At 37.5% G+C, this 27769-nt stretch overlaps 10 protein-coding genes, 3 long non-coding RNA genes and 1 other non-coding gene across 20 annotated transcripts; 8 read left to right on the forward strand and 6 right to left on the reverse strand.

Annotated features, from left to right (window-relative positions):
- The first annotated feature begins 319 nt into the window (after positions 1-319).
- On the forward strand, positions 320-2637 carry ORP4A (OSBP(oxysterol binding protein)-related protein 4A). 2 transcript variants are annotated; one of them, NM_001341766.1, is made up of 6 exons: positions 320-403; positions 486-641; positions 997-1245; positions 1498-1594; positions 1813-2110; positions 2201-2637. In NM_001341766.1, exons 2-6 carry the CDS (start codon positions 501-503, stop codon positions 2556-2558), a joined length of 1143 nt encoding a protein of 380 aa, NP_001329919.1. In that variant the 5' UTR covers positions 320-403; positions 486-500; the 3' UTR covers positions 2559-2637. The 2 variants fall into 2 exon arrangements, with proteins under 2 accessions (NP_001329919.1, NP_194316.2); NM_118719.4 differs by having other exon boundaries at positions 320-390.
- AT4G25870 (Core-2/I-branching beta-1,6-N-acetylglucosaminyltransferase family protein) lies at positions 2201-5310 on the reverse strand. The gene is made up of 10 exons (NM_118720.3): positions 5203-5310; positions 4406-4865; positions 4127-4326; positions 3969-4040; positions 3789-3879; positions 3584-3664; positions 3405-3467; positions 3195-3317; positions 3076-3114; positions 2201-2999 (listed from the first exon to the last, which is right to left on the reverse strand). The coding sequence occupies exons 2-10, from the start codon at positions 4766-4768 to the stop codon at positions 2862-2864; spliced, it is 1170 nt and encodes a 389-aa protein (NP_194317.1). The 5' UTR covers positions 4769-4865; positions 5203-5310; the 3' UTR covers positions 2201-2861.
- A 3-nt stretch (positions 5311-5313) lies between these two features.
- On the reverse strand, positions 5314-5545 carry AT4G03185. Its single transcript, NR_144026.1, has one exon. It is a non-coding gene; the product is annotated as an uncharacterized misc_RNA (transcript).
- A 212-nt stretch (positions 5546-5757) lies between these two features.
- On the forward strand, positions 5758-6107 carry AT4G07465. Its single transcript, NR_142142.1, has one exon. It is a non-coding gene; the product is annotated as an other RNA (long non-coding RNA).
- Positions 6108-7738: 1631 nt separating this feature from the next.
- Positions 7739-12413, forward strand: PUM6 (pumilio 6; the record flags this gene model as incomplete). 5 transcript variants are annotated; one of them, NM_118721.3, is made up of 10 exons in its annotated part: positions 7739-8025; positions 8515-9043; positions 9141-10267; positions 10365-10506; positions 10594-10701; positions 10778-10990; positions 11123-11233; positions 11326-11520; positions 11603-11774; positions 12087-12413. In NM_118721.3, the coding sequence occupies 9 exons, from the start codon at positions 8549-8551 to the stop codon at positions 12107-12109; spliced, it is 2586 nt and encodes an 861-aa protein (NP_567733.1). In that variant the 3' UTR covers positions 12110-12413. The 5 variants fall into 5 exon arrangements, with proteins under 5 accessions (NP_567733.1, NP_974618.2, NP_001031720.1 ...); NM_202889.3 differs by having other exon boundaries at positions 7920-8025; positions 10383-10506; NM_001036643.2 differs by having other exon boundaries at positions 8000-8025; positions 10383-10506; positions 11603-11791.
- Positions 7742-8538, reverse strand: AT4G25885. Its single transcript, NR_142352.1, has one exon. It is a non-coding gene; the product is annotated as an other RNA (long non-coding RNA).
- Positions 12412-13596, reverse strand: AT4G25890 (60S acidic ribosomal protein family). The gene is made up of 2 exons (NM_118722.4): positions 13227-13596; positions 12412-12819 (listed from the first exon to the last, which is right to left on the reverse strand). Exons 1-2 carry the CDS (start codon positions 13422-13424, stop codon positions 12658-12660), a joined length of 360 nt encoding a protein of 119 aa, NP_194319.1. The 5' UTR covers positions 13425-13596; the 3' UTR covers positions 12412-12657.
- Positions 13597-14309: 713 nt separating this feature from the next.
- On the forward strand, positions 14310-16709 carry AT4G25900 (Galactose mutarotase-like superfamily protein). The gene is made up of 8 exons (NM_118723.4): positions 14310-14679; positions 14799-14873; positions 15220-15276; positions 15360-15514; positions 15633-15767; positions 15859-15961; positions 16050-16149; positions 16259-16709. Exons 1-8 carry the CDS (start codon positions 14518-14520, stop codon positions 16426-16428), a joined length of 957 nt encoding a protein of 318 aa, NP_567734.1. The 5' UTR covers positions 14310-14517; the 3' UTR covers positions 16429-16709.
- Positions 16710-16959: 250 nt separating this feature from the next.
- NFU3 (NFU domain protein 3) lies at positions 16960-18363 on the forward strand. Its single transcript, NM_118724.4, has 4 exons — positions 16960-17260; positions 17346-17463; positions 17539-17837; positions 17934-18363. Exons 1-4 carry the CDS (start codon positions 17159-17161, stop codon positions 18123-18125), a joined length of 711 nt encoding a protein of 236 aa, NP_567735.1. The 5' UTR covers positions 16960-17158; the 3' UTR covers positions 18126-18363.
- A 142-nt stretch (positions 18364-18505) lies between these two features.
- AT4G25920 (hypothetical protein (DUF295)) lies at positions 18506-19903 on the forward strand (the record flags this gene model as incomplete). Its single annotated transcript, NM_118725.2, has 3 exons — positions 18506-18562; positions 18645-19399; positions 19512-19903. The coding sequence occupies 3 exons, from the start codon at positions 18506-18508 to the stop codon at positions 19870-19872; spliced, it is 1173 nt and encodes a 390-aa protein (NP_194322.2). The 3' UTR covers positions 19873-19903.
- Positions 19904-20538: 635 nt separating this feature from the next.
- AT4G07505 lies at positions 20539-20803 on the forward strand. The gene has a single exon (NR_142143.1). It is a non-coding gene; the product is annotated as an other RNA (long non-coding RNA).
- A 354-nt stretch (positions 20804-21157) lies between these two features.
- AT4G25930 (hypothetical protein (DUF295)) lies at positions 21158-22424 on the forward strand (the record flags this gene model as incomplete). The annotated part of the gene is made up of 3 exons (NM_118726.2): positions 21158-21211; positions 21299-22026; positions 22103-22424. The coding sequence occupies 3 exons, from the start codon at positions 21158-21160 to the stop codon at positions 22422-22424; spliced, it is 1104 nt and encodes a 367-aa protein (NP_194323.2).
- A 112-nt stretch (positions 22425-22536) lies between these two features.
- On the reverse strand, positions 22537-25935 carry AT4G25940 (ENTH/ANTH/VHS superfamily protein). The gene is made up of 14 exons (NM_118727.5): positions 25642-25935; positions 25480-25549; positions 25305-25402; positions 25075-25213; positions 24851-24978; positions 24661-24774; positions 24469-24585; positions 24315-24380; positions 24160-24240; positions 24007-24084; positions 23702-23905; positions 23545-23620; positions 23330-23463; positions 22537-23233 (listed from the first exon to the last, which is right to left on the reverse strand). The coding sequence occupies exons 1-14, from the start codon at positions 25729-25731 to the stop codon at positions 22823-22825; spliced, it is 1806 nt and encodes a 601-aa protein (NP_194324.2). The 5' UTR covers positions 25732-25935; the 3' UTR covers positions 22537-22822.
- A 538-nt stretch (positions 25936-26473) lies between these two features.
- On the reverse strand, positions 26474-27572 carry VATG3 (vacuolar ATP synthase G3). Of its 2 annotated transcripts, NM_118728.4 has the most exons (3): positions 27268-27551; positions 27058-27158; positions 26474-26983 (listed from the first exon to the last, which is right to left on the reverse strand). In NM_118728.4, exons 1-3 carry the CDS (start codon positions 27353-27355, stop codon positions 26846-26848), a joined length of 327 nt encoding a protein of 108 aa, NP_194325.1. In that variant the 5' UTR covers positions 27356-27551; the 3' UTR covers positions 26474-26845. The 2 variants fall into 2 exon arrangements, with proteins under 2 accessions (NP_194325.1, NP_001328540.1); NM_001341769.1 differs by lacking the exon at positions 26474-26983 and having other exon boundaries at positions 26984-27158; positions 27268-27572.
- Positions 27573-27769: the final 197 nt, after the last annotated feature.

The following is a 27769-nucleotide window of genomic DNA, read 5'->3' on the forward strand; positions in this document are numbered from 1 at the left end:
ATTCAATCTACTTCTCTGTTATTCGATGGTGAATTTGCATGTATTAAAATAATCTGTGTTAAAATAATAAATCAATTTCATCTCCATAATAATTTAATAATAGTTAAGCATTAGGGCAACCTTATTTAAAAGCATTAAGCGAGCCTTAAATGACGAAAACATGGATCTAACGAGTAACGACTAACGCCCCTCCGATCGAATCAATAGTTAATGCTAACCCAACTCTCTATTTTGATATCCTATCTATCTTTCTAGCTAGCTATATAGATGGAGCAAAAAGATTGATACTACTAGTAATTGTCACTATATGTACTACTTAGTACGTAAGTCATAGCTCCTTGGCTCTTTTCTTAAAAATAATTTCTTTTCCAAAAGTAACAACCTCAAATGGTAATTACTTAGTGTGAGTCATTGACTTTTTGGTAAAGAAGTGAATCATACACGTAGATTAAATTTACAGATCTAATATTTTTGGTTGTGTATAGGCAGAAGAAGAGAAAATGAGAAGGCAACTTGTGCTGGCCAAACCTTTTTCTCTGGAAGATGAGAAAGATTCTGAGCTCACAGCTTCAAGTGTCATCCGCAAGATCCTCAGTCTCATTAAGACCGTACGTCCAGGATCTGATCTCACCAATTTTCAGGTGTAATTTCTTAAAATCCTTGTCTAATTTTTGTTATATATTACAGAACGGACAACCATTGTGTATATTTTTTCTATACAATCATTGAATTTTTTTGGTGAAGAAAAGTTTTTTTTTAAGGATAATTGCCCTCTTTTTTTTTTAGTGTTTTCTTTACATATCAAATAATACTGTGCATGAAATACAAAAAGATAAAATCTATATGGATCAAACAGTTTAGTAATTCCTAACTATGTTATATATATTTTCCGTACAAATCACGTCATTGTCCATAAATTCATAATATGTATTCTGTTATTAACTATTCTTTAACAAAAAAAAGAGTTATTAATTATTATAACTATTGAATGTAAAGCTGCCACCTCAGCTGATCCTACCAAGATCACGACTCCAATGTTATGGGGAGATGATCTACAGCTTCGGCGGTCAGGATCTACTGGGCGAATGCAGCCGCCGTAACATTCCCATCGAACGGCTCAAATCGGTGGTGACGTGGAACATCTCCACACTCCGTCCCGTGGTCGTTGGCATGTCTCCGTACAACCCCATTCTCGGCGAGACTCATCACGTCTCCAACGGCTACATCAACGTCCTCACCGAACAAGTAAAATAATTTCATTTTATAAAAAGAAACAAAAAAAAATTTATAGGAAAAGCTCAACTGAAATTCACAATCTATGTAGATATTTTATTAATACACATGAGTTTTTTTTTTTAAAAAAAACAATACGAAAATATAAAATTTAGCTCAGTTTACACATTTTTTTTAACTCATGAAAGTATTAAGTATTCACTAGTGTTGTGGGTTGTAGATAGTGATCCGTCAAACAATTTAGGTATTATATACAATTTTCAGGTAATGCATCATCCTCCGGTGTCCGCACTTCATGCGACTCACGAACAAGAAAATATCGACGTCACATGGTGTCAATATTTCACTCCCAAATTTCGTGGTATGTCTTTTTTTTTTTCATTTTAATGTAGCAGTCAAATTGTTTTTGCTACATCCAAATGATCTCAAAAGTCAAAACTGAAGTCTAATTTTTGAATAATTCGTCCAATAACGAACAGAACCATCCATTACTTTGACCATGCGTCCGGTTTACTCTAAAACCGAACCATCTCGTCTTGTTTCCAACATCTAATTTGTCCTCATTTAATGGCTCATAAGGTGCGTACGTGGATGTTGAGGTAAATGGTAAAAGGATAATGAAGCTTCTGCATCATAAAGAGACTTATGAGATGGACCAACCGAGACTAATTATGAAATTCTTACCGGCGCCGGGAGCTCATTGGGCCGGAAAAGTCAAGATAAAGTGTCCTGAGACTGATCTCGAAGCTGAGTTACATTTGATCTCCGACTCATTCATTGAAAGATTCAGAGGCAACAACAACAGATCAATCAAAGGAAAGATCTTTGAATCTTCCTCTGGTAATCAGCTCTACAACATCTTTGGCCATTGGGACAGGTAAAGAAACTTGGAACCATAACGTCATTACAGCTCTTGAAAACATGAAAAGCTTTGAATGATGTCATTAACATATCCATGATGTTTCAGAACGGTAATGGCAAAAAATCTGAAGACTGGTGGGCTCGAGGTTATCTACAATGCCAATGAGAATATCACAGGACTCAAACCTCCAACTGTCAAGAATCTGCAGGAGGTAATGGAGAGCGAGTCGACAATAGTGTGGAGTGAAGTAAGTGAAGGAATACTGAAGAAAGATTGGGAAAGAGCAAGAGAAGCTAAGATACTTGTGGAGGAGAAGCAGAGAGAGGCTCTGAAACAGAGAGAGGCTTCTGGTGAGTCATGGGTTCCCAAACATTTCTCAGTAGTCAAAGACGGTAAAGACTGGCACTGCTCACCGCTACAGCCCACGGTTCCTCGGGCTCCACTCGTCATCACAGAGAAATAAACCACTTTCAAGATTTCAACACTCTTTGTTGATGATAGCTTAAGTTATTACAATTCCATGTAACATAAACCAATTAATAACGACCAAACCAACAGGGAAATCACAAAAATGAAACTCTTATAACCAAAAATTTCTGCTCTAATTGCATATAACCAGGCTTTTAGTTTCATCAAGAAACATCAAAATCCAAGAATAATTTCAGTTTCTTCAGAAAATTTACAGTATCTAAAATATCCATCTCTGAGACATATTTGGAACACAATTAGGTCCAAGAATGTGTGTGTTTGGTTCAAGAATCCTCTCTCAGACAGCTGTGTTTGTGTAGTTTGGGAAGAGGTTGACCAATGTGTCGAGAGTATCAGGATGGAACTTTCTTGCAAATAGATAGCAAGGCCGTTTAATCCCGTTCCATGTACAAGGCCAATGCAGCTCATCTCCATGCTTCAAAAGCACAAGTAAAAATATTAAAGTGAGAGAAAAAGAATAGAGGCTGCAAGGGAGAGTCACAAGAGCATACCTTCCCCACACTGGTGACATGTACACTCATGTCCTCGGACTGCACAAGCGAGAAAAGAGAAAAGTATAATAAGATGTAGATTGTGACATTTTTCGAAAAGACTGCGTTTTGAAACATACTGTGACATTTTTCATAAATTCTAATGAAATCTCGTTTCCTCCGTATGTCTTTGGATGCCACCTTCGTTCAGACCAATCAACAAACGTCACTGACCAATTTGAGATCCCCATGGGATCAATCATCTGAAAGAAGAGCCGACAAATAAACACTTTTCAGCATCAAGAGGCTTAAAAGATTGTAAAAGATGGGGTGTGAAGAAATAGACTCACATTGAAGAATGTTGGCAAGTAATGTTCATCGGCAATGCAGTTCTTGTCGGCCTCTATTCCAGGCTGAAATTTATAGAAACTTAATGTCAGAATCAGAACTCAAAAGGAAGAGAACTTAAAACTGATCCGAGATAAAAAGATATGAAAACCAAAAATGTTCAGCTGCAGGATAAACTTACTCCACAATACTCGCGGAATTTTGAGTAGTAAAGACCATCGGCCATCACTATAATCGCGTGTTGTCGCTTCATTGTGAACCACTGGCAAGAAGAACAGAGAACAATTACACAACAAAAGGTGCCAAGAACTCAAGTTTGTTTTATTTTATGGCAGTAGCAGCATACTGATTAAAAGATGCTCTTAGAGATTAAAGCTTGTCTTTACCTGAGCACCCTTTCTAAAATCTTCCTTGGCGATTTCTGGTAACATGTGTTCCATATGTCTACCGGTTCCATGTGGACCCGGATCCACAAAACTTGAGAAACAGAGAGATAGTTGAGCTTGGGTCAGTGAGTATTACTGGAGAAGTCAAATTTTTGTTTTTGTTTTGAGAGAGTAATGTACCTCTCAATGAAGCTAACGTTGGAGTACAACAAATATCTATAAGTGTAGTCAAAAGTATGCAACGGAATACAACTGCACACAAAATAATGATGTGATTTGGTTAGTGCAGAAAACCTTAAGTAGGACATTTAAGCAACATTTAAATCATTAGTCATTACCTCTCTGAAACAAGAACAAAGTGTTGGTTGTCAGGATCTTCAAGAGCGCTAACCAGTAACCGCTTCTCAGCATCAACCATAGAAATCCTTCCCCAAGTAACCTCATCACTGTGAATCTCTCGATCAGAAAAGTGACGGCTGATGTGAACTGGTCGTTCCTTTGACGGGTGGATATATATCGAGAATTTCCCTTCATGACCCTTCACAAAATCAAAAACCCTCAATAAATCAATTAAATGTATAGCTAAAACTTGTACATCGCATCAATGTGTGTCTTACCTTGAAAAATTCATCCCAGAGCTTCTCAAATGGCAAAGTACCGGGAGTCAAGAACAAGAAAGCGATTTTGGAGTTATTGGTTATGAAGGGAGGCGTTCTTAGTATGTCTCTAACCACTGCTCGAGCTGCTATCTCCTCATCAGTGAATTTCCTGACATGAACAGGTAGCCACTTAGAGAGAGCATCCTCACAGCCTCTGGTGCTATAGAGGCCGTGACACGAGGAGCTCTTGCCATGTTTTGGATACATGTGAGTACAGATTAGAAGCATGCTGGTCACTGAGACTGTCAAAACAACCCATAAGGGCTTCTTCAGAGATGTGTGGTGACGTGGCCCTTGCAAAATCTTCTGCGTCTCACCCATTGAAACCAATCTAACCACCTCCCCTCTTCTCCTTTCTAATTGATAGGCATACAAAAATTGAATCTTTTTTCACCTACTCCTTTTAGATTGGCATTGCCTGATGAAGAACAAAGACTCTCTCCGAGATTAGAGATTCCGGAAAACACGGAGAGATTAAGTAATGTTTCAAACTAATCTTAAGAAGAAAACTGCTTCAGACAGAAGCAATAAGCAAAATGCACGTTGTTCCCGTGATACGGGCAGTGCAGGACATTCCTCAGAAAACACTCTTTAGCACACGGACAAGCTTAACAAGTCTAATAAGTCTCGTGATTTATTCTCCGACCAAACAAAAATCAAAAGCTACAAATCCCAGATTCAACCCTCCAGCAACAAAAAGACACTGTAATGACTAACGAGCATTCTCAGTCAAAAAGAGTCAAATAAAAGTTTACCTCGAGCTGAATCGAAACGGTAGAGAATGCAGAAAGACAGAATCTTTGTCCGAACCCAGATCTCAAAAAAGTATAATTTGATCCTCCTTGTCTTTAAGATCTAGGGCAAAGAAAAAAAAAAAAAAAAAAAACCCAGAAGAGTGATTCAGCGAATGTGAGGTCAAAAGAGAGAGACGCGAGAGGGAAAGTTTTCCTTTTTTTGCTTTAAGAGAAAAAAAAAAGCTTTAATCTTTTAAAAGAACAAGTGGAAGAAGATTCCGATCGTTTTGGTTTCTTTTATATCTGAGTGTACTACTACTGCCTCTGAATTAAAAAAATTGAAGAAGAGACTTTTTGGTGAAACCAACAAGTCTTCCTTCTCCAGTGATTGAATTCGAAAACAAGAGAGTACTTAATTAATTCCAGCAGTCTATTTTCTCCAATAATTTCTTGTTAGTATTAAACTAGTGATATAAAAGTTCCCAAAGAATCTAAATTTTGTTTTGGATTGGAGTTGGCTTCACGACCTTTTTTTTTTTTTTAAGTTTTAGTATTCATTTTATATGAATGGAATGGGGCAATGGAAAGAAAAATAGTCCAAGTGGGTCTCAAAAATAAACGAATTTAGCTCTGTCAATCGCACTTGTCTCTTCATGTCATTCGCCGGTTTGCTCCTTCCACGACGGCGGACGATCTGCTTTTCGACATTACTGTCTTTTAATTTTCTTTTAGTTGCCTATTTTTCGTTGTTGTTGTCCATTACGCCATTATTACTTTTACTAAACAAATAATATTCAAAAATATAACAACTAAAAAGGCCAATTGTTTTTAATGACCCCTAAATTTGAGAAATTAGGAAACTGGCCATTTGAACTTTGAAGCGCCTAGAAATAATGAGCTGCCTGGGAGGCAGAGCTACATTACACAGTGCGGCTGGGCATCTTTTTCTGAGGTTAATGGGCCAAGTGGTCCGGCCCGTATAGGCCCTTAACCAAAAAAAAGAAGAAAGAAAGAATCGTACATGGAAGTTTGAGGTGTCTCTTAGCATCATGAGCCATAGTGTACAAATGCATCAAAAGATTAGACTAAAAAAGAGTTGTACGAATAGTGTGATATAAGCAGAATATTCGTCTTTGAAACATCTTATCATTGCCCAATTTGGATATGATTCGGCTAGTGAAATATGGGTTTATGTTTCATCGAATAGTAGACATTTATCTTATGAAAAGTGCATTAGCATAAACGAATATATGGCTTCCTTAAGAATTCGTTGTATTTGTATCTGACTAATGGAGATTTCTTTGTGCAAGTAGAGTATTGTTTCTTTTTTGTGTGTGCGGGCATGTACTTGTAAATGACTTGTGGAAATTTCATTATTCAAGTACAAATACAAAGAAATTTCCATTGATTAAGATGTTGGATAGTAGTAGCTAGTTCTTTTTTCCCTTCGAAAAAATTAAATTAAATGGAAGATAGATACATAGCATCTGCTCGGATATTAGTATGTTGAAGCCTCAAAAGGGCCTAATCCAAACATCGCAATTCATAGTAATTTAGAGTATGACCAAAGTCAACCAATATAACTATCTAAAGTTATTTCAGTTTTTCTAATTTTCACATCTATAAAGTAGGAAAATGATTTGGATTAGTATAAAACTAGCAAAAAAGAAAATTTAAATTGTAGAGTTTGTACCTATAAGTGTAGACCATTAAATTTTGTTCTGCATCTGATCAAATCTATACAAGATCAATATTAATCCTATACGAACTATAAATCATGAGAAAATCCTCCCGGAAAAAGTAATCCAAAAGAAAGATTATGAAAATAGGCACACTGAGCAGTAATCAAAATCTGTTTTATCAGATGAGAAATTGTTCTAATATAATGGATCAAGATTAAACTCCACACGTCTCAGGTTTTAGTCGACACCATTTTTCTTTCTGATTTTGGACAAGAGCAAATCAGCAAAATGTGAGTGAGTTTCTATGGTTTTGTCACAAAACTTTTGTGTGTGGGCTCGTTGGATACACAAACAAAGTCAAAGGTTAGAAATTTATTGAGTTTTGGGTATTTCCGGTTTTAGTTATGAGTCACATATTCTTTCACAAAATTCAGACCCACGTTTTTAGCAATTGAATTCAACTTTTTGAGTTTTCGTCTGTTTTACTTTCTCAATATAAATTTTTAACTTTGATACTATATATAAATTTTTAATATAATATGTAAACTTGTTGTACATGTTTCAGTTATACTTAGTGTTTTAACAAATAAAATACACTCAGTCAATCAAAAATCAACTGAGTTTCTAATGTTAAAGGAGTATTTATTTTTGTAATTCAGTTAACACTTCTAATCATTTTCATGAAAAGCTTTAAACATATGCTTTTAGTTTTCAACAAACATATTACAAAAGCTATTAAGTTAATCTTCAAAGTTATTAAGCTAATAACTTATAAACGATATTTTACACATAATAATGTTAGTTGTAGTTAGACTAACCATGACTTAATCACCCAAAGAGAAAACAATTCTAGAAGACTAGAAGGAACATAGAAAATTAAAAAATGATATTTAAAGAAAGAAAGTAATAAAAATTTGGTAAACCGATAATGAATAAAAAGTCAAACTCCATAAACTTCGCGGAAAAAGAAAAGCACCGTAATGGTGGAAATATTTTTGCCATTACCGGAAAAAAATCCAAACATTTTAAAAATCCCACTGACTTAGCCAAAGATGGTCACTTTTTCTCTCTCCCCCTTGTCTCTCTGAGCACCAGAATCTAGGGTTTCTTCACAGTGAATCTTTTTTTTTTTTTTTGCTTCCTCCTCAATAATCGCCTTCTCGTAAGTCAATCACTCTCCCTCTCGTCACTTCTGCTCCCTATGTTAAAAAGTTCATTCATTTCTGCTTTTCTAGGGTTTTTTTTTGGGATTTCAAAGTCTAGATTTTTCTTCTCTGTTCTACTTACACTCTGTTTCTTCTCTCTTTATCTCTCTGCCTCTCTTTTGGGTTTCTCTGTTTTTTTCTTTTAATGGAGGACCATTTACATGGTCATGTATTTCTATCTGCGTGGAGATATTTCGTAGGCTTTAAAGTTTTGTGCTTGTTTGTTTATATGTTCTTTACTTTAAAGTTCTACTCTGTTAGTACTCTGTCTGCGGAATTAGATTACTGGTAGGGATGTAAAAAACCTTGAGGAAAATGGTAGAGATTCTGATTAGAAGCTATATATCATTTGCTTATTCCATAGTGGATTGATTTAGCTTGTTTAAATTCCAGTTCTTTTTGTGATAGTCCCTTTCTTATTTCATTGGTGATAAATTTGTCTTTAGGTACTTGTGTGAAAGCTCCCTTCTTTGTGGAGAAATGGCAACTGAGAATCCTATTAGGATATCTGGAAGCAATGAAAGATGGTCTAATTCTAGGAAGGTTTCTGTTCCTAATCGAAGTGGCAGTGCGCCACCGAACATGGAGGGGTCTTTTCTAGCTGTGGATAATCTATTGTCACGACAGGGCGGCTCAGTTTACAATAACTTGATGCTACCGCGTTACGGGTTTGAGGAGCCCGTGACCACTCATCCTTCTTCTAAACATAGCCTTAACCGCATACCTTCTCCACCGATTTATTACCCTACTGAGTATCAGTTCATAGACAATCGTGTAGGTAGATTTAGAAGTAACCAGGGATTGAATAAAGTTAATTCTCCCATTCATTTGTCCCAAGGCAAACTTTCTACTCATAAGGAAGTTTCTGAGGATGAAAGCTCCCAACAGTTATCTGTTAATAGTGTTTCAGATAGGACAGATGGATTGGACATTCGTCTTTCACCTGGTTCTCAAAGTTTGGCCGATTTCAGGCAGGTTAGGCTTTGCTTTCTTTCCCCTCTCTGGTTGTGAGTAGTGAAATGTCATTGTTTAGCCCTATAAGAATTGATTTTTTTTTTTTTTTTGGTGGCAGGATGATACTTCTTCTGGGCAGACCCCTCAACATAGTCGGTCTAACTCTTCAAATGGTGAAGTGAACACAGCAGATGAGAGTGGTAACTTCTCAGAGTTGTCAGATGATGTCGTGGTTAAAGATAATGCTGCTTCAACGGCAAGAGCTTCCATTGGCAATGAGAAGAGTCCTGATGAATCGACTATCATCTCCAAAATGAAGAGTACTAACATATCCGGACCTGGAACGGCTAAATACCCTCGAGAACCAAGGTATGGACAGCCAGAAAGGCAGCCGCATCAACAGCAAAATAATGCAACTTGGATTCAAGGTGGCAGCAATATGGGTTCTCATGGTGTAAACGATGCAGTTATCGGGGCCGGACAGTTTCATTATGGACAACCTTACAAGTTCTCGGGTGATGGTCAGCCCGTACTTCAGTCTTCCGGTTTTACACCGCCTCTGCTTTACACTGCTACCCAAACGGCTTATATGACTTCACCAGCTCATGTCTATAACATGCAGTCTCCTGCTGTTTATTCTCCTCAGTATGGTTATGGACCATACACCAACATGATCCCTCAGTTTATGCCTGGATACCCTTCCCATGGTTCTGTTCCTGTTGTTGTCAGTCCAGATTTCATTCCTCAGTTATCTGGGCCAAGTGCAGGAAGTGTGGTCCATGGAGGTGAAATGCAGTATGCGGAGAAGCTCTATGTTCCACCAGGACAACCTTCTTTTCCAGATCCTATGTATATGCAGTACTGTCAACAGTCATTTGGGCAGATGGAACCACTGGCTCCTAGGAACCACACCAATGCTCCCGAGTCTCAGAAAGATGATCCAAAGTTCCTTCGACAAATTAGAGGGCCAAGTAACTCTAATATGGCAAGACCGGGAATGGGTGTTAATTACTATGGAATCCAGCCAAATATGGGCATTATGGTGCAGTATCTGCCTACACATCTCGGCCCTCCTCTTTCACCAGGTCATGTTCCTTATGTCGAGGCATATCCTGGATGGCAGCCACAAGGGAGCTTAGAAGGTGCCAATGGCCCTCGATTGTGCAATTTTCTTGAAGAGCTGAAATCTGGGAAAGGTAGGAGGTTTGATCTATCTGACATCACAGGACACATTGTTGAATTCAGGCAAGTTTTTATCTTTTCTTTCAGAAGTCTCGTCTCGTCTTAGGTTTCTTCCCAATTATATGATAACAAACTTGAGTAAAATCTTGTTTCCTTTCAGTGCGGATCAACATGGGAGCCGATTTATTCAGCAAAAGCTTGAGAATTGTAAACCAGAAGAAAAAGCAGCTGTCTTTAGGGAAATTCTTCCTCATGCTTGCAAACTCATGACAGATGTGTTTGGAAATTATGTCATTCAGAAGGTCTGTTCCTACTTGATCCTGTTTCTTACCGTGTCTTGTCCATCACAGTCTATCCCTTTTATTGATTATTTGTGTTGTCTGTTTCAGTTTTTTGAATATGGAAACTCAACACAGAGAAAGGAACTCGCTGATCAACTCATGGGACAAATAGTACCACTTAGTCTGCAGATGTATGGTTGTCGCGTGATACAAAAGGTACAAAGGTCAATACATTTTGTTTGGACTTGAACTTTTAAAACAATTGACTCATGAGTGAAACGTTGTTGTGTAGGCTCTTGATGTCATAGAACCTGATCAGAGAGTTCGTTTAGCACGTGAACTAGACGGGCAGGTCATGAGATGTGTTCGGGACCAAAATGGAAACCATGTGATCCAGAAATGCATCGAGAACATCCCGGCAGACAAAGTTGGTTTCATGTTATATGCATTCCGTGGTCAAGTTTCCTCGCTCTCTATGCATCCTTATGGCTGCCGTGTCATACAGGTACTGAGAAGTTAGTGCTTTTTTTTTGGCAACACATAGAACTTAATCAAACCATTGTTTTTTCCTTCTCAATTTCTTGGTTTCTTTCATTGTTACTCAATGCGGCCTCACATTTTCCTTTCCTTTCTGTAGAGGCTTTTGGAGCGTTGTTCACATGACCATCAATGTAGGTTCATTACCGAGGAGATACTGGAATCAGTCTGCGTCCTTTCCAAGGACCAATATGGTAATTATGTCACACAGGTATGTCATGCCATTTAAAACTTACAAATCATTTACAACTGAAGTCAAAATAAACGGACTAACCAGTAATAACCGATGTTGGTATTTGGCAGCATGTCTTGGAGAAAGGGACATCTGAAGAAAGGGAGAGGATTGGGAGAAAACTCTCAGGGCACATCGTGCAACTTAGCCTCCACAAATTTGCGTCAAATGTAATAGAGAAGTGTCTGGAGTATGGTGGTCGAGTTGAGCGGGATCTCATCATCAAAGAGATTGCAGGGCCTGACGAGAGCTATAATAGTCTATTGGTGAGACCTTATGGACCAAACCTGATACATTTTCTGCTTGAACTGATTAGATTGGATATTAACTGTAATCCACCTTTAACAGATGATGATGAAGGACCAGTATGGAAACTATGTGGTGCAGAAGATATTCGAGACATGTACGGCTGATCAGCGTTTAACATTGTTCAGCCGAGTGAGAATGCATGCATCTGCATTGAAGAAATACACATATGGGAAACATATTGTTAGTCGTTTGGAACAGCCCTCTATTGAAGGTATGAAATTCCCCAATGTAAGTCAAGTTCAAAAGTGAGGTGAATAATCACAATCTTTAGGAACAAAAGGGCTTTGCTGTTATACCATATAAGCTGAAACAGGGCGAAGTACACAATCAAATATATTTTCTATGCTAAAAAATGGTCGGTGAATCGCTCAAGAATGACATGTCACATGTGCATATAGAAATGTGTGGTAGCACAAGACTGAATAGAATAAGATGGGATTGGTAGCACAAGACTGAATAGAATAAGATGAGGATTGGTATATGGATCAGGAAGAGTTACACATTGTGTTTGTTGTTTCTGCAGAAAACCAAGAATTGAGGAGATGAGTGGCTCTTCTGATTTCAAGACAGTGGGCTGACTCAGATTCACTCAATACAATTCGCTTTTTCATGAAAGCTGGATATTCATTGGGAAGGTCTTAGATGATTGTGAAGGACATCGATATTGTTGTTTACTTGGAATTTTATCATAGCCGTTGTGATGATTGTGTGGCATGTTCTGTAAATATTCATAACTGTATCAGTAGTTTACTTCAGATCTGTAACTGGTTTGTGGAATTTCACATGGTATTCGAAACTTTCTAGATACTAGAGAATATTATTATTGAAGCCAAACATTACATGCTAATCCTGAAATAGCCTCCTCTTCCTCAAATTTCATGAGCTACAGATTCTTATCACATTTCAACACTGTTTTGAGACTTTCTTTCATTCATCTGACATGAGGAGCCAAAGTATAGGATCGAAAGAGAAACTTGTCATTACTCACGAAATATAATTGAAAGCAGTGTAGCATATCACACTTGACAATGGAAGAAACACCCCACACAAAAATGGAAAGCTCAAACCAACACCTCCAAAATACTATTTCAATCTTAACCAAAGAGATCGAATCCGAAGTCTCCTTCTTCCTCTTCTGATTCTTCTTTCTTCTTCTCATCTTCCTTAGGGGCAGCTGCAGCTTCACCCGCACCACCTCCACTTGAGGCAGCTCCTCCAGCAGAGAATCCTCCACCACCACCACCACCAACAATTACCTACGCCACAAGAAATTGATTCCAATTGATAAAAATTACAATGCAAAACAGGAATTATACACAAATATTGATTTGTACTAGTTTCCGGAGCCATGTAAACTAAAGTCACCTACTAAAACAGAGAAGGCAACCAAAAACAAATTGAGTGATTTAGCTATTACAAAGCTGTAACCTTTAGGTATCATTGTTAACCTATAAAACAAGCTACATTGACGCAAAATCACATTTGATGCAATGATAAGAGAACTATAGTGAGCCATGACACTTGTATCACTGATCAACGACCATAATTACTGTGAATGAATCATTCATCTGAAAATGCAAGCTCTGATTCTCACACAGTATTGCCAATTTCAAAGATGCACGATCTCAAACTGTAAGCTTGTTCGAGCAAGAGAGACTTATACCTGGAATACGGCGGAGGTAGGGGAGACAAGAGAAAACGAAGACTGAACGCCACCGGAGGAATCAGCGGAGAGAGATACCTGAACGAGCTTACGCTGGAGCTCGTAGGTAGAAGAAGCTGAAGATTCAAGTTCTCCTTCGTGTTGCTTCGCGCTCCACGCGCCGCCTCCATTCTTGCATACGAATGTGAATACTCCCATCTTCTTCAATGTCTGCTAAAATCGATGGCGATAGTGAGAGATTTCTGGAAAAAGTGACGATCGAGAGTGGTTTTGTTTTTATATACGATGATGAACGAAAGCTCAAAAAGAAGTTAAGAACCCTAGTTTTTTGGAGGTCTCTGAGTAAAAGACTGTTTTACCCATAGTGGACTTATAGGTCTTAAATGGGCCACTTTTGAGAGTAATGAATATATATAGGCCTAGAGTGAATAGCAACAACCCACCAAGGTTCTTTCACTTCTTTGAAAAACCAAAAAAGCAAAGATCAACAAAATTTATCAGATTCTACGAGAGTCATTTCCTAACACATGAGATGATGAGATTATTAGAGTATCACAACTCTCAACTATGTTTTTCCATAAACTATGCATCGCACCATTCACCACATGATATTGTAACTCTTAAGTCTAAGCCATGAAATCAACATTGAAGTAAAAGAACTCACATAGTAAATTGGTTTTCTATTGGTTTATATTTTAACAAAATTATACTGTACTCATGTCATCTTTATGTCACCAAATCACAAACTAATTTTCTACTTTTAAAACAAAACATCTACCAATTCCACCACATATCCTAAAAACTGACTCAAATCTCTCAAAATCTAAAATTTCCTAAATTCCACAAAATCATCCATAATCTTTAATCCTCCTTAGTTATGATATCAAAAAACCATTTTATTTTAAGTATCTAATTTCCTTGCCATAAATTTTATTCTCTAGTTTAGCTAAACTTAATTGGAAGTAAAGTTTATTGTTGCTGATATATAATAAAATATTTTCATGTTTAAAAATCTAAATATAGTTGAATGGACTCTTTAACAAGAAAGTAAATATTGGCGTCTATAAGGTCAAGAGATGTGGCGTAATGACTACTTTTGAGCAAATCAGTGGACAAATTAAGACTTTCCAATCTTTCATTGGTCAAGTCTAAATATAAATGATTGGATTTCTAAGTTTCATTTCCTGTTTTTAGGCTCACTCGTGGACTTTTTTTAATTTCTTTCCTTTGCCATATTTATAAAATAAAAGAGAGAGAAAGAATTTTCAATAATTTTCAACAAGCAAAGTTCATGATGGGGAATAAGCGAAATCTCGGATTTGTGATCTTCTTCTGGGCTCTGGTGGTTGCAGTAGTAGCCACGGCCATCGAGCATCGTCGCAATGAGAGGACTAAAGGCGTCAATGGTCTTGACAAGATCATCATCCGCGACCGTCGTGGCCGATCTGCTGAGGTACTCACTCTTACGGTTTGGTTTAGATCTATTGATTGTGTCATTTACATCAAAAAACTTGGCTTCAAAACATCTTTTGGATATTGCATGATGCAGATTTTGTTTCTTTGTTTATTCAGGTTTACTTGTATGGAGGTCAAGTCAGTTCTTGGAAAAATGAGAATGGAGAGGAGTTACTTGTTATGAGTAGCAAGGTAACTTCAGTCAGATTCACTCTATCTCCTTTTAGGATCATATGATTGCTACAAATATTGTTCTCTGATTGGCTAAAAATATTGTTCTCTGATTGGCTGTATCTGCGATAATGTTTTTTTTTTTGTTTTGCTTTTGTATGTGCAATAGTTGACTAAGTAAATTATGCAAAGATGAATCTTTACATCTTCTTTTTTTTTGTTTTGAATCTTTACTTCATTAGAGGCTTGTAAATGAATAGATAAGTATAGCTTAATAATCTGCTTTGTTCTAAAGTAGTAGTAATTTTATGTGTGTGTATGAGTTCCAAAGCAGAGTGATCTAAAACATGTGTTACGTATTGTGCAGGCTATATTCCAGCCTCCAACACCGATTCGTGGAGGAATTCCAGTATTGTTTCCGCAAGTATGTGTTTATAGAAAAAAAAACTTTTCTTTGTTGTTGAAGGGTATAGTTTTGTTAATGAAATGTTTTTTATGGAAGTGCAGTACAGTAACACCGGTCCACTTCCCTCACATGGATTTGTAAGACAGAGGTTCTGGGAGGTTGAGACTAAACCACCTCCTTTGCCATCACTTTCTACTGCTCATGTTGACCTGATCGTAAGATCATCCAATGAGGATTTGAAGATCTGGCCGCATAAGTAAGATTCTTGAAACATCTCTCTCTCTCTCTCATTTTCAACATTTTTTCAGATATTTGATTAGGAATATTTTACATAAAATATGGAGACTGTTTTTTAATCTATGTATCCATTTCAGGTTTGAGTATAGACTGAGAGTAGCATTGGGACATGATGGAGATTTGACGTTAACATCTCGTGTTAAGAATACTGATACAAAACCATTTAACTTCACATTTGCTCTTCACCCCTACTTCGCTGTTTCCAATATCAGGTAATCCAAGGAGTCATAACTTCACGTTGATATCTTTTTTTTTGGTTGTGTTGGTGTAAGTGTCATTGAATCAGCTGGTTGTTGTATTCAGTGAAATCCATGTCGAAGGATTACACAACTTGGATTACCTTGACCAACAAAAGAACAGAACACGTTTCACTGATCATGAGAAGGTTATAACTTTCAATGCTCAAGTAAGCCTCTTTCCATTTGCCAATTCAAATTTCAACCCTTTTATTATTTTAGTCCATCACTAAAAAAAAACACACCTTGCAAAAAAAGCTTGACAGGTTGTACCTAAGCACTCCAGATCAACTAAGAATCGTGGACCATAAGAAAAAGAAGACTATTGTTGTACACAAGGAGGGACAAGTTGATGCCGGTAATTACAAATTTAGATTTGTAAACATACATAGACATAGACACAGTCACACAGAAACAGATTGTTTTAGTAGTACTAATGATGGATCACTTGTAATTACAATGTGCAGTGGTGTGGAATCCATGGGATAAGAAAGTATCCGATTTGGGAGTTGAAGACTATAAGCGTTTTGTAACGGTGGAAAGCGCGGCTGTCGCGAAACCGATCACAGTGAACCCCGGCAAAGAATGGAAAGGAATACTCCATGTTTCTGTGGTTCCATCAAATCGGAAAGCTTGACCCTATAAAAGTCTTGCATTCATCATCCTCATCCTTTAAAAAAAAAAACTTAAAACTGTCTTTATTAAAGTATACTTAATGTTCCCGAGAGACATCACATGGTGAACACAAAGTTAGTTGGGTTCCAAACTGGACTCTTGACCAGTTTTATTGTTTTGTAACTTTAGCATTCATGAATAAAAAAAGTGCGTTAATTACAATAATTGTTAAATGTAATTAAATAAAAGTGCGTTAACTACAATAATTGGATATTGGTTATTTGCAAAATTCATGTTCTTAAATCATCAGTCTAAACAAAAAAATTAGATTAGCCGAAGATTTCTTCTTCTACCCTTGATGATACTATTTGGGATGGGCTTGCTTAGATGTGCCGAATCCAATTCTCGTTTTTGGGTCTATCTATATTTGGGCTGGGCTTTATAAGAGGCGAAGCCCATGTCGAACAATCAATTTTTTTTTAATTTTATATTTCTTTTGGGAGTCTGTTCTGTCGTATTGATTAATAAAGTAAAAAATCTTAGCCACAAAATTAAATCATCTCCAAGACGTATCAATATCATCATCAATCCACCAATGAAAAGTTCTCTCTTTTTTTTTCCCACTCTTACTCTGTTCTCGCTACAGAATCTCCTGGGAAAAAAAAAAAAGAAACTTGATCCACCCGAATTCCCCAAATCTTCACAATTTCTGGAAACTCTCTCGATCGTGAAGCAGAAAAGTGAGGTTCCAAATGGGTTCTGTTTCGGGTCAAACCCGAATTACAACGATGAACCTCTCGCTCTCAACAGCAGAGAAGAACCCTAATTTCCGCTCGTCGCTTCTCAATTCTAAGGTAATTGTTATCACTTCGTCGAGCTTCACCAAAAAAATGACTCCTTTTGCTTGATTTCTTCTTCTCCTCTTTCGCTTGTGTTTAGAACGCAATTTCAGATACTTTAGGGGTCTCTTCCAAATGCAGTACATTCCTCAGGGGTCAATTTCAAAGAATACATTTTTCTTGGCTACAACACACTCGACCTTTGAGAAAACGAACAGGTACTTGATTTGCAAACCAGACCAATCTCTTTAGAACTTTAGTTGTGATTTAGATTCTTGTTATGTTTGGTTTAGTATTTGGTCACGTGAGCTGCGTCATGCCGTTAACGGAAGAGAATGTGGAGAGAGTGTTAGACGAAGTACGACCATCTCTAATGGCCGACGGAGGAAACGTGGCGTTGCACGAAATCGACGGACTTGTGGTGGTTTTAAAGCTACAAGGAGCTTGTGGTTCGTGTCCTAGCTCATCAATGACGTTGAAGATGGGAATCGAGAGTCGTCTTCGAGACAAGATTCCAGAGATCATGTCCGTTGAGCAGTTTCTTGAATCCGAGACAGGAGGTTTAGAGCTGAACGATGAGAACATTGAGAAGGTTTGGTTTTTTAAAGGTTTAGTTATTTTTGGTTTATTAGCCCCTTGGTTTTGAAATTGATCTGAATGGTCCTTTTTTGGTTTGTTGTCAATTTAGGTTCTCTCTGAGTTAAGGCCGTACCTATCCGGTACTGGAGGTGGGGGGCTTGAGTTAGTTGAGATTGATGGTTACGTGGTCAAGGTTCGACTCACTGGACCAGCTGCTGGAGTCATGACTGTTCGTGTCGCGTTGACTCAAAAACTGAGGGAAACAATTCCTTCTATAGGTGCAGTCCAGCTTCTAGAGTGACATTAACCTTTTTATTTTGTAACTTATATACAAGGCCTATTTTTGATTCAATATATTTTATTTCCAATTATATAATTAGTACAACTAATACAATAACCATTTCTGTTGAAGAAAAAGGAAAAGAAAAAAAAAGTATCCTATGTATGAAGGACATTTTCTCTAGTGATCCTTGTTTTTAGGTAACAGTTATAAAATATTCATGACTTGACTACACAAAGATAATCGAACTTAAAGAGTTATTTCCTTAAACCAATTATTCTCTAATTAAATATGCATTTATAGCGAGTTCTTGGTGAGCAAGGATACTAGAATCTCTATAATAAGTCGGACATAAGAAGATATGAGGAAACACAGACATAACATAGTTAAGAGTTTCAACAATGTCAAAGCTTATAATCAACCGAATATTCAAACCCTCTGTCTGCAAAAATTTCCTCGTACGTAAGCTTCTCTTGCTTTTTCTTTTTAACTTTAATTTTGTTCTTGTTGTCTCTGAATACTTGAACATAACTATGGCAGAGACACGCAAACGTTCGTCTGTTCTCATCTGCAACTCACACGAGTACTAAAGTGAATCAGCCCTTCTCGTCTAAACCAGCCTTCCCGTTTCTGTTGATTGACTACATCCTAAACAACCCAAACTCTTCCTCCGATGGTCGCGTAACAACAAACGTTTACGGTAATGAAAAGGAAGTCTTGATTAAGGACAAGGATCTTAAGGAGGAGGTCTGTGATGCGATGACTGTCGGGTTTTCTCGTGATGGGTTGCGAGTCGAGCTTTGTGGCAACCACGGCGATGTATGTTCTCCCACCATCTTTTACAAGCCTACTGACCCCGAAATAGAAGACTTGACCGTTGATCTACCTCCTCTACCGACGGGTTCACAAATCCAAAGCCTGGTCATGTCCTCTTTACCTAAACGAGACAAAAATTGGGTAGTTGTTGTCAAGTTATTGGGATCTCAGTTGAGTATGTGCAGGCCTTTTGGCAGCCGTAAATGGATCAACATCCAAACCAAGCCTCAGAATATAAACCCTTCATCGAGCATCATGTTTTCCAAGAAAGAGAAAAAGTTCTACGTTCCAACTCCCGGAGGCAACATCTTGTGCTATTTGGATCCTCACTCAGAGGACGACGACCTAATTGATTTCGTGGAATTGGAGTTTGACGATCTTCCAAAATCGGTGTTTCAAGAGTTGGCCGACGTGAGTACATGTTCTAGGACAGACCACCTTGTGGAGTCACCCACCGGCCAACTTTTCCTAGTCAAGTGGTATACTATCTAATTAAAGCTATATATAGCTTTTGTCTTCATAACATATATACCAAAATCTCTAATCCTTTGCTTGAGTATCATATTGGCGCGCTTTATCATGTCTTTGCAGGTATGGAGAGGATTTAGAGGACATTGACAACACCACACTGTATAATGTAACAAAAAAGTTCATGGTGTTTAAAGAGGGAGAGAAACCGAGTTGTGTCTACACTAAGAAGATGATCTATACAGAAGACATTGGAGATCTTTGCATTTTTGTTGGACATAGTGAGGCTTTCTGCGTCCCGGCTAGCTCGTCCCCTGGCCTCAAGCCTAACTGCATCTATTTTGTGGGCTATAACTTTGGTGTTTATGATCTCACCACCAAAACTTGCACTATGTTCCTCACAAAAGATGATAATCCATTAAGGAAATTGGAATTCCCTTACTGGCCTCCTCCGGCTTCCTTTCCAGTACTAGCTCCTAATTAATTATCTCTCTTGCACGTGTTTATGTTTCGCTAATGTTATCGCTGTCTTTGCTTTCCCATGATTTCATTTAAATCCAATGTTCTCTTTTAATCTATGTTCAATGAAATTTATATTAGTGCCTTAAAAGAAGGCGAATCTATCCTACCAAAAAAAAAAGAAGGCGAATCTAAACGAATTCGGTTAATTCATCATATTTCTCAATTAATATACGTAAGACACACTTTGGCACAAAACTTATATAATTATTTATTTCCTGAAACAAGTTATCCTCTAAATATGTATATTTAATGTCCTAAGGTGTAGTACCCTCGGTATTCACTAGACAGAGACGGGGAAGACGAAAGAGTCGCACGTCAAATCAAAATCACAACACATATTTTGAGTGTTGTTACATTATTTTGTGGTGGATCACTATGTGGAGTCACCCTCCGGTGAACAATTCCTCGTCAAGTGGTATATATACTATAGACATTGCTTTTGAATAAACAATTATACAAACTATTAGGTTAATTACTCAACATTTTAATTTGATTTAATGGCTCCTCACCAAACACAAGAAGAGAGGTGAAACATGTTATCTTATTTGTTCTTCCATGCATTTGTTTTTAGGTACGGCCACAACTTAATGCGCAATCACAACAAAGTGGAAACACTCGTGCACATGGCATCACAGTTTATGGTGTTTAGAGCGGAGGAATCATGGGAGGAAAAGTATGTGTATTACACAGAAGATATTGGAGATCTTTGCATCTTTCTTGGACATAGTGAGGCTTTCTGTATCCAGGCCAGTTCGGGCTCAAGCCTAACTGCATCTATTTTGTGGGCTATAACTTTGGTATTTATGATCTCACCACCAAACCTTGCACTACTTTCTACACAGAAGAGGATGTTCCATTAAGGAACTTGGAATTCCCTTACTGGCCACCTCCAGTTTCTCTCTACTCATAAAATTTAAAATATTTTTTCATTAGTATTTATGGTGTTTTTTTTCTTTTCTTTCTATGCTACTATATAAACCCTTTCTACTCTACTTTCAATGGAAATTTGTGTGGTGTTTTTTTTTTTTTTTTTTTCTAGACAACTTCTCTTTGTTAAGAGTCTTAAAGACGATATATAATTAGTCATTCCATTATAAATGAAATGGGTTATTGTTTATTTCCTTAGAAAAAGAGTCCATCTCCAAAAAGATTCTTCTATTAATTGTGAACTTGGTGCCCAAGGCCATCTCTCTTTATTACTCTGAAGATTGAAGACCAGTCACAAACATAGTTTAGGGTTTTCGACCATGTCTCAGCTCATAAACCGACTTTTGAAGCCATCTGTCTGCAAAAATGTCATCGTAAGTTTCTTATTTGTTATGTAATAACTAGCTAGGGTATCATTTTGGGTCTTACTTATTGTATGATTACTTGTATATGGCATGCAGAGATCTCACAGCAAGCAGGTTCGGATGTTCTCCTCTAAGCCGACATACCCGTACTTGTTGATTGACCACCTCCTTAAGACGACGGAACACTGTTCCAATGATCAAGTATACTACGATGATAAATATTACGAAAAGAATCTCGTGATTAAGGACCAGGGACTCGCAGAGGAGGTCCGAGAGGTGATGACCGTTGGATTTTCACATAAAGATGATTGGAGAGTTCACTTGGAGAAATCTGAGGATAGTTCCACAAGTCTCATGATGGTGAGTAACACATCGTTTGTCCCAGTGAAACATCAGCTCCCTCCTCTGTCTAGTAATTGTCGAATCCAGAATGTGGCAATATCAAACTCTGTTGACATAAAGAAGGAAGACTTGGTTGTGGCTGTCAAGTTCTTTGGATCTGATGTGAGTCTGTGCAAGCCCTTCAGCGACTCTAGCTCTGAATGGATCAACATCAATACCTCTGGCTCTGTACACCCTTTCTCGAGTCTAACGTATTCGAAGAAGAATAAAAAATTTCTCAGTGTTAGTCCTTCTGGGACGTATCTTTGGTACTTGGATCTTCACTTCGATGAGGATGATGTCGAGCCCTACTCATCATATTTATATTTTAGGGAGGACCCTCTCCTGAGGTTGTATAAGATGGATTTGGAAGATTACATCTGGCGTTTCAGAACAGACCACCTGGCGGAGTTACCCTCCGGTGAACATTTCCTCGTCAAGTGGTACGTATTTGTTTATTAATTATAAGCGCAAGTTTGCTACTTCTATGTTGAAACACATAGATATCTTCTTTTGCAGGTTCTTTAAGGACGTGATGATGAACGTGGGGAAAATCACCCAGAAAACGGATGGGTTTAAGGTGTTTAGAGTGGATACAATTTGCGGTCACTTGACTAACACGCAAGACATTGGAGATCTTTGTATCTTTCTTGGACATGGTGAAGCATACTGTGTCCCGGCAAGCTCGTCTCCTGGACTCAGACCTAACTCCATCTATTATGTGGGCTGTAACTTTGGTGTTCACGATATTGCAACCGACACTACCACTAACTTCTACACACACAGTAATGTTCCTTTAAGGTCCACTGAGTTCCCTTACTGGCCTCTTCCTCTCTCTTAGGAGTGACTTTTGATATCGTCGGATGTCTCTAATATTGGGTGGCTCTTGTGGTCTCCAATATTATGTTATTCTTTTGGGTTTGGTTCATGTACTAGTTAATGTTTTTGGTTCGTAGATCTCCGACTATTTGAAAATAAAACATGAGAGAAACCCGTTTTATCTTTCTTAATCACAACTCAGACTACTTATTTTGAAAACCTAAATTAACTCATTTGCAGGGTAAAAAGTAAAGGCAATCAAAAGTGCTGAAAGATAAAAATGGCTAAGAAATCATCAGTGAGTAGAGTTGTCTAGTAGAAAGAATGAAAGAATAACACTCTGAATATATATAATCAAACTAAACCAAAAAAAAAAGGTAACCAAGAGAAAGAGAGATTATTATCTGAGATGTTGTAACTCTAGAGGAGCATATGATGATGGTTGTTTTGTTGCGGACCAGCTGATCCTGGCGGAGGTGGGAGGGCAAGGAAAGCGTCTCCAAAAGGATTAGAAGGAGAAGGACCGGCTGAGAACTGATGATGATGATGATTTTGATGATAATCATGAGGATGAGTGTAATTGTAGGGACTCTGATGCATCATCGTCATCTGTTGTTGCTGTTGTTGTTGCATTGCCATTTGAACATTAGTGGGAGGAGCAATGTTGTTGGACATTGCAAAAGGATCTTGTTGCATTTGGAATGGGTTTGGCGGTGCTGCTGTTGTGTCTATGCCACCATGTCCATAGCCCGCATTGGTTAGCTGGATCTGTCTCCTAGCTGAATCATCCTCGTACAGACTGTCAAGCAATAGATTGTCAAATCCTCCTGCCTATAAATACAACAAGAGAGAACAAGCCCACGTGAGTTTTGAGAGTAGAAACAGAGAGTTTCATATTCAAATATATGTGGTGTTAGAGTTAATTACAAGTTTGGTGTTAGGCGCAGGGCGAGGATTATTGTTGTTGTTGTTGTTCTGAGGAGTGACCAGTGCCAATTCCCAGCCGGATCCACCGGTTTCTATTAAACTTAAAATGTTTGATGGTCCTGGAGCTTCATGACCTGCAGAGACCAATAACAGCAAAAATTTACCATTAGTGTTAGAAAATCTCTAGTTTTGGTCAAGAATCAAATTTTTGTTACCTGGTGGATATATTGCAAGAGCCAATGCATTTCGGTCCTCTATCTCTGCGGCTTTAGGGTTGATCTCATTTAGTCCCTGTGAAGGAGAAGAAAAGGTTGAGACTTTGGCCAAAAGAGATATTTGTACACATAAGATGACGTGTAGAAGAAGATTCACCAGCAGATCATCAGTGTCTATCAGGAAAGAAGGTTTAGCATCTTCCTCTTCTATTTTTTCTTGGTCTTCTTCCTCTTCTTCGATAAGCGGCTGGTCTCCTTCGCTGTTTTCCTTTTGATTATCGGCTTCTGCAGGTTCTTCAGGCTGGACAGAGTGTTCTGCTTCTTCTTCTTCTTGTTCTTCTTCCTCTTTTTCCTGATACTCCTGTGAAAAACACAACAAAATGTCAATCATAATTCATAAGAAGACTGATATTGATGAACAGGACAACATCAACCAAATATGATGAGAGTAAAACTTTGTACCAGCTTTTTCTGTACAGAACCACTTTGAGGCGCTTCTTTAATGTAGTCTTCCATTGTTGCTAGGAAAGAAGGAGGAGGCTGAAACAAGTTTTTAAAATTAAGTCTTTTGAGGTGATCAATCTCACATTCATTTATCACAAGTTAAGAAGGAACCTGTCTTAAGGTTGGGAACTGAAAGTTTCTCGCTAGCTCTAGACCTTTGCAGTATTCATAAAAGTCAGCCAAATTTTCAGCCTGTGCAGTGGAAGAACATCAATAAACAAGTTTAGTGAAGATGGGGATTTAGTCTATAGCTTTAGAGCTTTTACCTGTTGGCCAGCTCGTTTATATATATTTAGAGCTTTAACTGCATCATGTCTTGACATCTCAAAGAACTGAATCAAGAGCATAGATATATACTTTAGCAACACTCAATAGAAGCAAATTGATACTAAAACAAGAGAAGGAGATTTTTATAAAAACCATGTCTACAAGATTAATGATTCCATCATTAATGGCACAGTAGATTTTGAAGCTTTCTTTAAGCACCAATGCAAGAGCATACTGGATTAGGTAGTTGCTATATGCTGATCCTTCAGGCTGCAAAACTGAAAACATATTAAGAAACCGTTCGACGTAACAACAAAACAAAAATTTTGGATATATAACTTTTACCTGACAACCAATAAGCCTATAAAGCAGCTGTTGCAAAGCAGGTAACTGCTCTAGCAATTCTTCATCGGAGAGCATCCTTGTTCTATACGTTTGAGAAGCATTGAAATCTACGTTCTGTAATAATGATTTATGATGATAAAATTAGATTCTTGTGTTTGTTTAAAAGGTGAGAACGAATTTGAGAACAAACCTTTGAAGATGCACCTGAACCTTTTGGTAAACGTTCTGCTTCTATGTCATACTTCAAAACCCGATAGCATTCAAGCCGCTCCTCGAGGAAAAGCGCGTATGTCCTAATCCACGCAGAGCAATCCCAAGCTGCAACAAACAAGTCAATACAAGAAAATGTTTTAAAACAATTTTCATTAACACATAAAAAGCTATGTAACAAAGGATATATAATAGGCTATTTACCAAGAGGACTTGTATCGTCTTTGAAGTTTGATATTCGAAGTATATGTCCTCTATGTGAGTAATTGAGAAGCTCTTCTCTAAATGTTGGATCACCTTCTCTTAGTGTTCTATGAATGACTATTAACACCTTGATCGCAACCTGCGTGTTGGAAACACAATCTAAGCAACCCCAAAAACAGAGTTTTGTAAATTGAAAAAAAAAAGAATCTTTTAAGTTACATAGAACTCACAACCCAATTGCGAGTTTTTGACAATCTTTTGGCTAATGCGTGAATGCAGTAAGCAACATCTGCTCGTGGTTGCACTACCGATGTCGCCGAGAATATTCCTGGATAGAATGATAAAAACTCTCATAAAGATCGTATCCAAATTCAAGTGTTTGGGGGAATAAGTTAAGAAACTTACTACGAATGTGACGTTCTTTGGGAGCAGATTCTACGTGATTTGTGGCCTTTACGATCGCAACATCCAAATCCTATATATCTCGATTTCATATACATTTTATTAGTCATTTACAGATTTTTTTTGTTACCAAAAAATTTGAAAGTTTCAGAATGTAATCCTGACCTTGAATTCGCTGTTGACCTTGGCGATACTTACGGTAGTGGAATCTTTGATTGCTCCGACAGCTTTACGGAAGCTGTTAAACGTTGCCATCTAGCGATAAATCGGAATCTGGATAAATTTCTTGATAATTCCGGCGATCACCGGAATTGTGAAATGATTTGGTTAGGACGGAGAGATGGAGAAAAGAGAAGATAAGGATGAAGAAGACGAAGACCAAGTTTTTGATATGCTCTGTTGTTAGTCGCCTTAACAACAAACAGAACACCAATAACAGACTTTTCAACAATGCTACTCTCTATCTCTCTCTTGCCTCACCATTACGTGCGTAACGGAATCTTGATTATTATTTTTAAATAGATTTTTGTAATTTATCAGAGTAAATTTATATCGAAATTTGTACATCTCATTTACTAATTTCGTATTATTCCTCCTATAATCGGATGCCAGTTATTAAACTTTTCTTTTATTTTGGTATAGAATCATCATTTGCCTCAATTATCGATTTATACATAGCTAATGTCAAAATGAAATCCAGTAATTTTTGTAAGATATGCAATGCAATCTTTGTCCAAAAAAAAAAAAAAAAAAGAAAGGTAATGCAATCTCAAATTTTCCATTACTCAATCTGATTTAAAAAAAAAAAAAAACTATTTTACCTGATTAAACATATTTTGAATTTTACATATGTAGTGTCATTTTAAATAAAGGAATTTATTATTATTTATACGTTTACAAAATTGAGCGCAATGTCAAAGCTACGCCATATGGACCTAATGTGTCGGACTCGGACGGTAGTTCATACGGTGGTTGCCTTGTTTTGTTCCAAATGCTCATTTATTTATCTTAGTGAATGTCATTAACAAGTTAACAGTTTGTTTACGAATGTCCACATAATGCTCAAGAGTACGAATATGATACAAATTTACCAAACATTGCATTTATCATGCATGCATGTTCTCTTTTGTACTTATGTTTAAAATTCATCACTTGTGTACTTAGTTTCGTTTTCGATCCCCTCCTCTTTTTTTTACAATGATACTTTCATCTAATGTTTGTTTTAGTTTCCATATATTTATGAGTTTCTCTACCAATGGACTATGTATTTGGCTCTATTAGAAATCGCGGACCAAAAAACTAGAGCTGAAGAATCATAACAGTTTTATTATCAGGAGAATAAGATACGATGGGGGCGGTGTAGTGAGAATCATGCTGCAGTAGTGGTGACATACTTGATGAGCATCTTGACAATATCCTTGGAGACCTTTGAACTAGATTCCTTAAGGTTCGTAATCCTGACATCTGTCTCATCATCTAAACGTTTTGCATCTGCTTCTTGATCCGTCTGAAACAAAAGGTAAAGAATATGAGTACAAATCAAGATATCTCACTAGCCGGTTTTGTTTCGGTGTTGCTTACCCCAGAAACTTGAGTTTGATACTCTTCTTCTAATCGGGATCTGTATTCTTCCATCTCCTTCTCAGCCTCATCTTTCGCTTGCTTCATTCTTGCTAGTTTTGCTGATCATCGATCCGTCCATACAAAAAGAAAAGAAAAGCGCTGAAAAGGATTCAAAACCAAAATCTTACTATTAGAGCCAACAAGCCATAAAGGAGAAAGAGACTATACCGGTCCTCGCAGCTGAAACAATCCGTCCGGCTTCTTGTTCAGCAGTTAAAAGCATCTGAATCCCACCTTGGCCTCTTAAAGAATCCATGGCTTATGTTCTCTTCAAAGACAATGAAAAGTTGTGTTTATTCTTCTGCAAATTTTGGTGCCAGAAGTGGAATTTGTAAATATAAGCCTATTTGGTTATGGTTTGGATTAGACGGAGAGTGTTTTTCTCCTTGGTTCATGGAGTTAGTTTTTGACTCATTATTTCTTTCTTCAAATTTAGATGCTTTTAAAAAGACAATGTGCGATCTCCGGGTGAGTGTGGAAGGAAAAAATAAAATATATCTCAAACATACTATTTATAGAAAATCCCAACCGATTACAAAGCAGCTGATCGGTGTGTATTTACAAGTAATGTGTGATTTTTTTTTTTGAAAAATCGTGAATTAAAAGGAATCCCAACGTGTGAGGTGTGACTCTAAAGTCTGAATAAAGTTGACGATCCATAATTTTCTTA

The sequence above is a fragment of the Arabidopsis thaliana genome, chromosome 4 (assembly GCF_000001735.4).
Source record: "Arabidopsis thaliana chromosome 4, partial sequence".
Lineage (NCBI taxonomy): Eukaryota > Viridiplantae > Streptophyta > Magnoliopsida > Brassicales > Brassicaceae > Arabidopsis > Arabidopsis thaliana.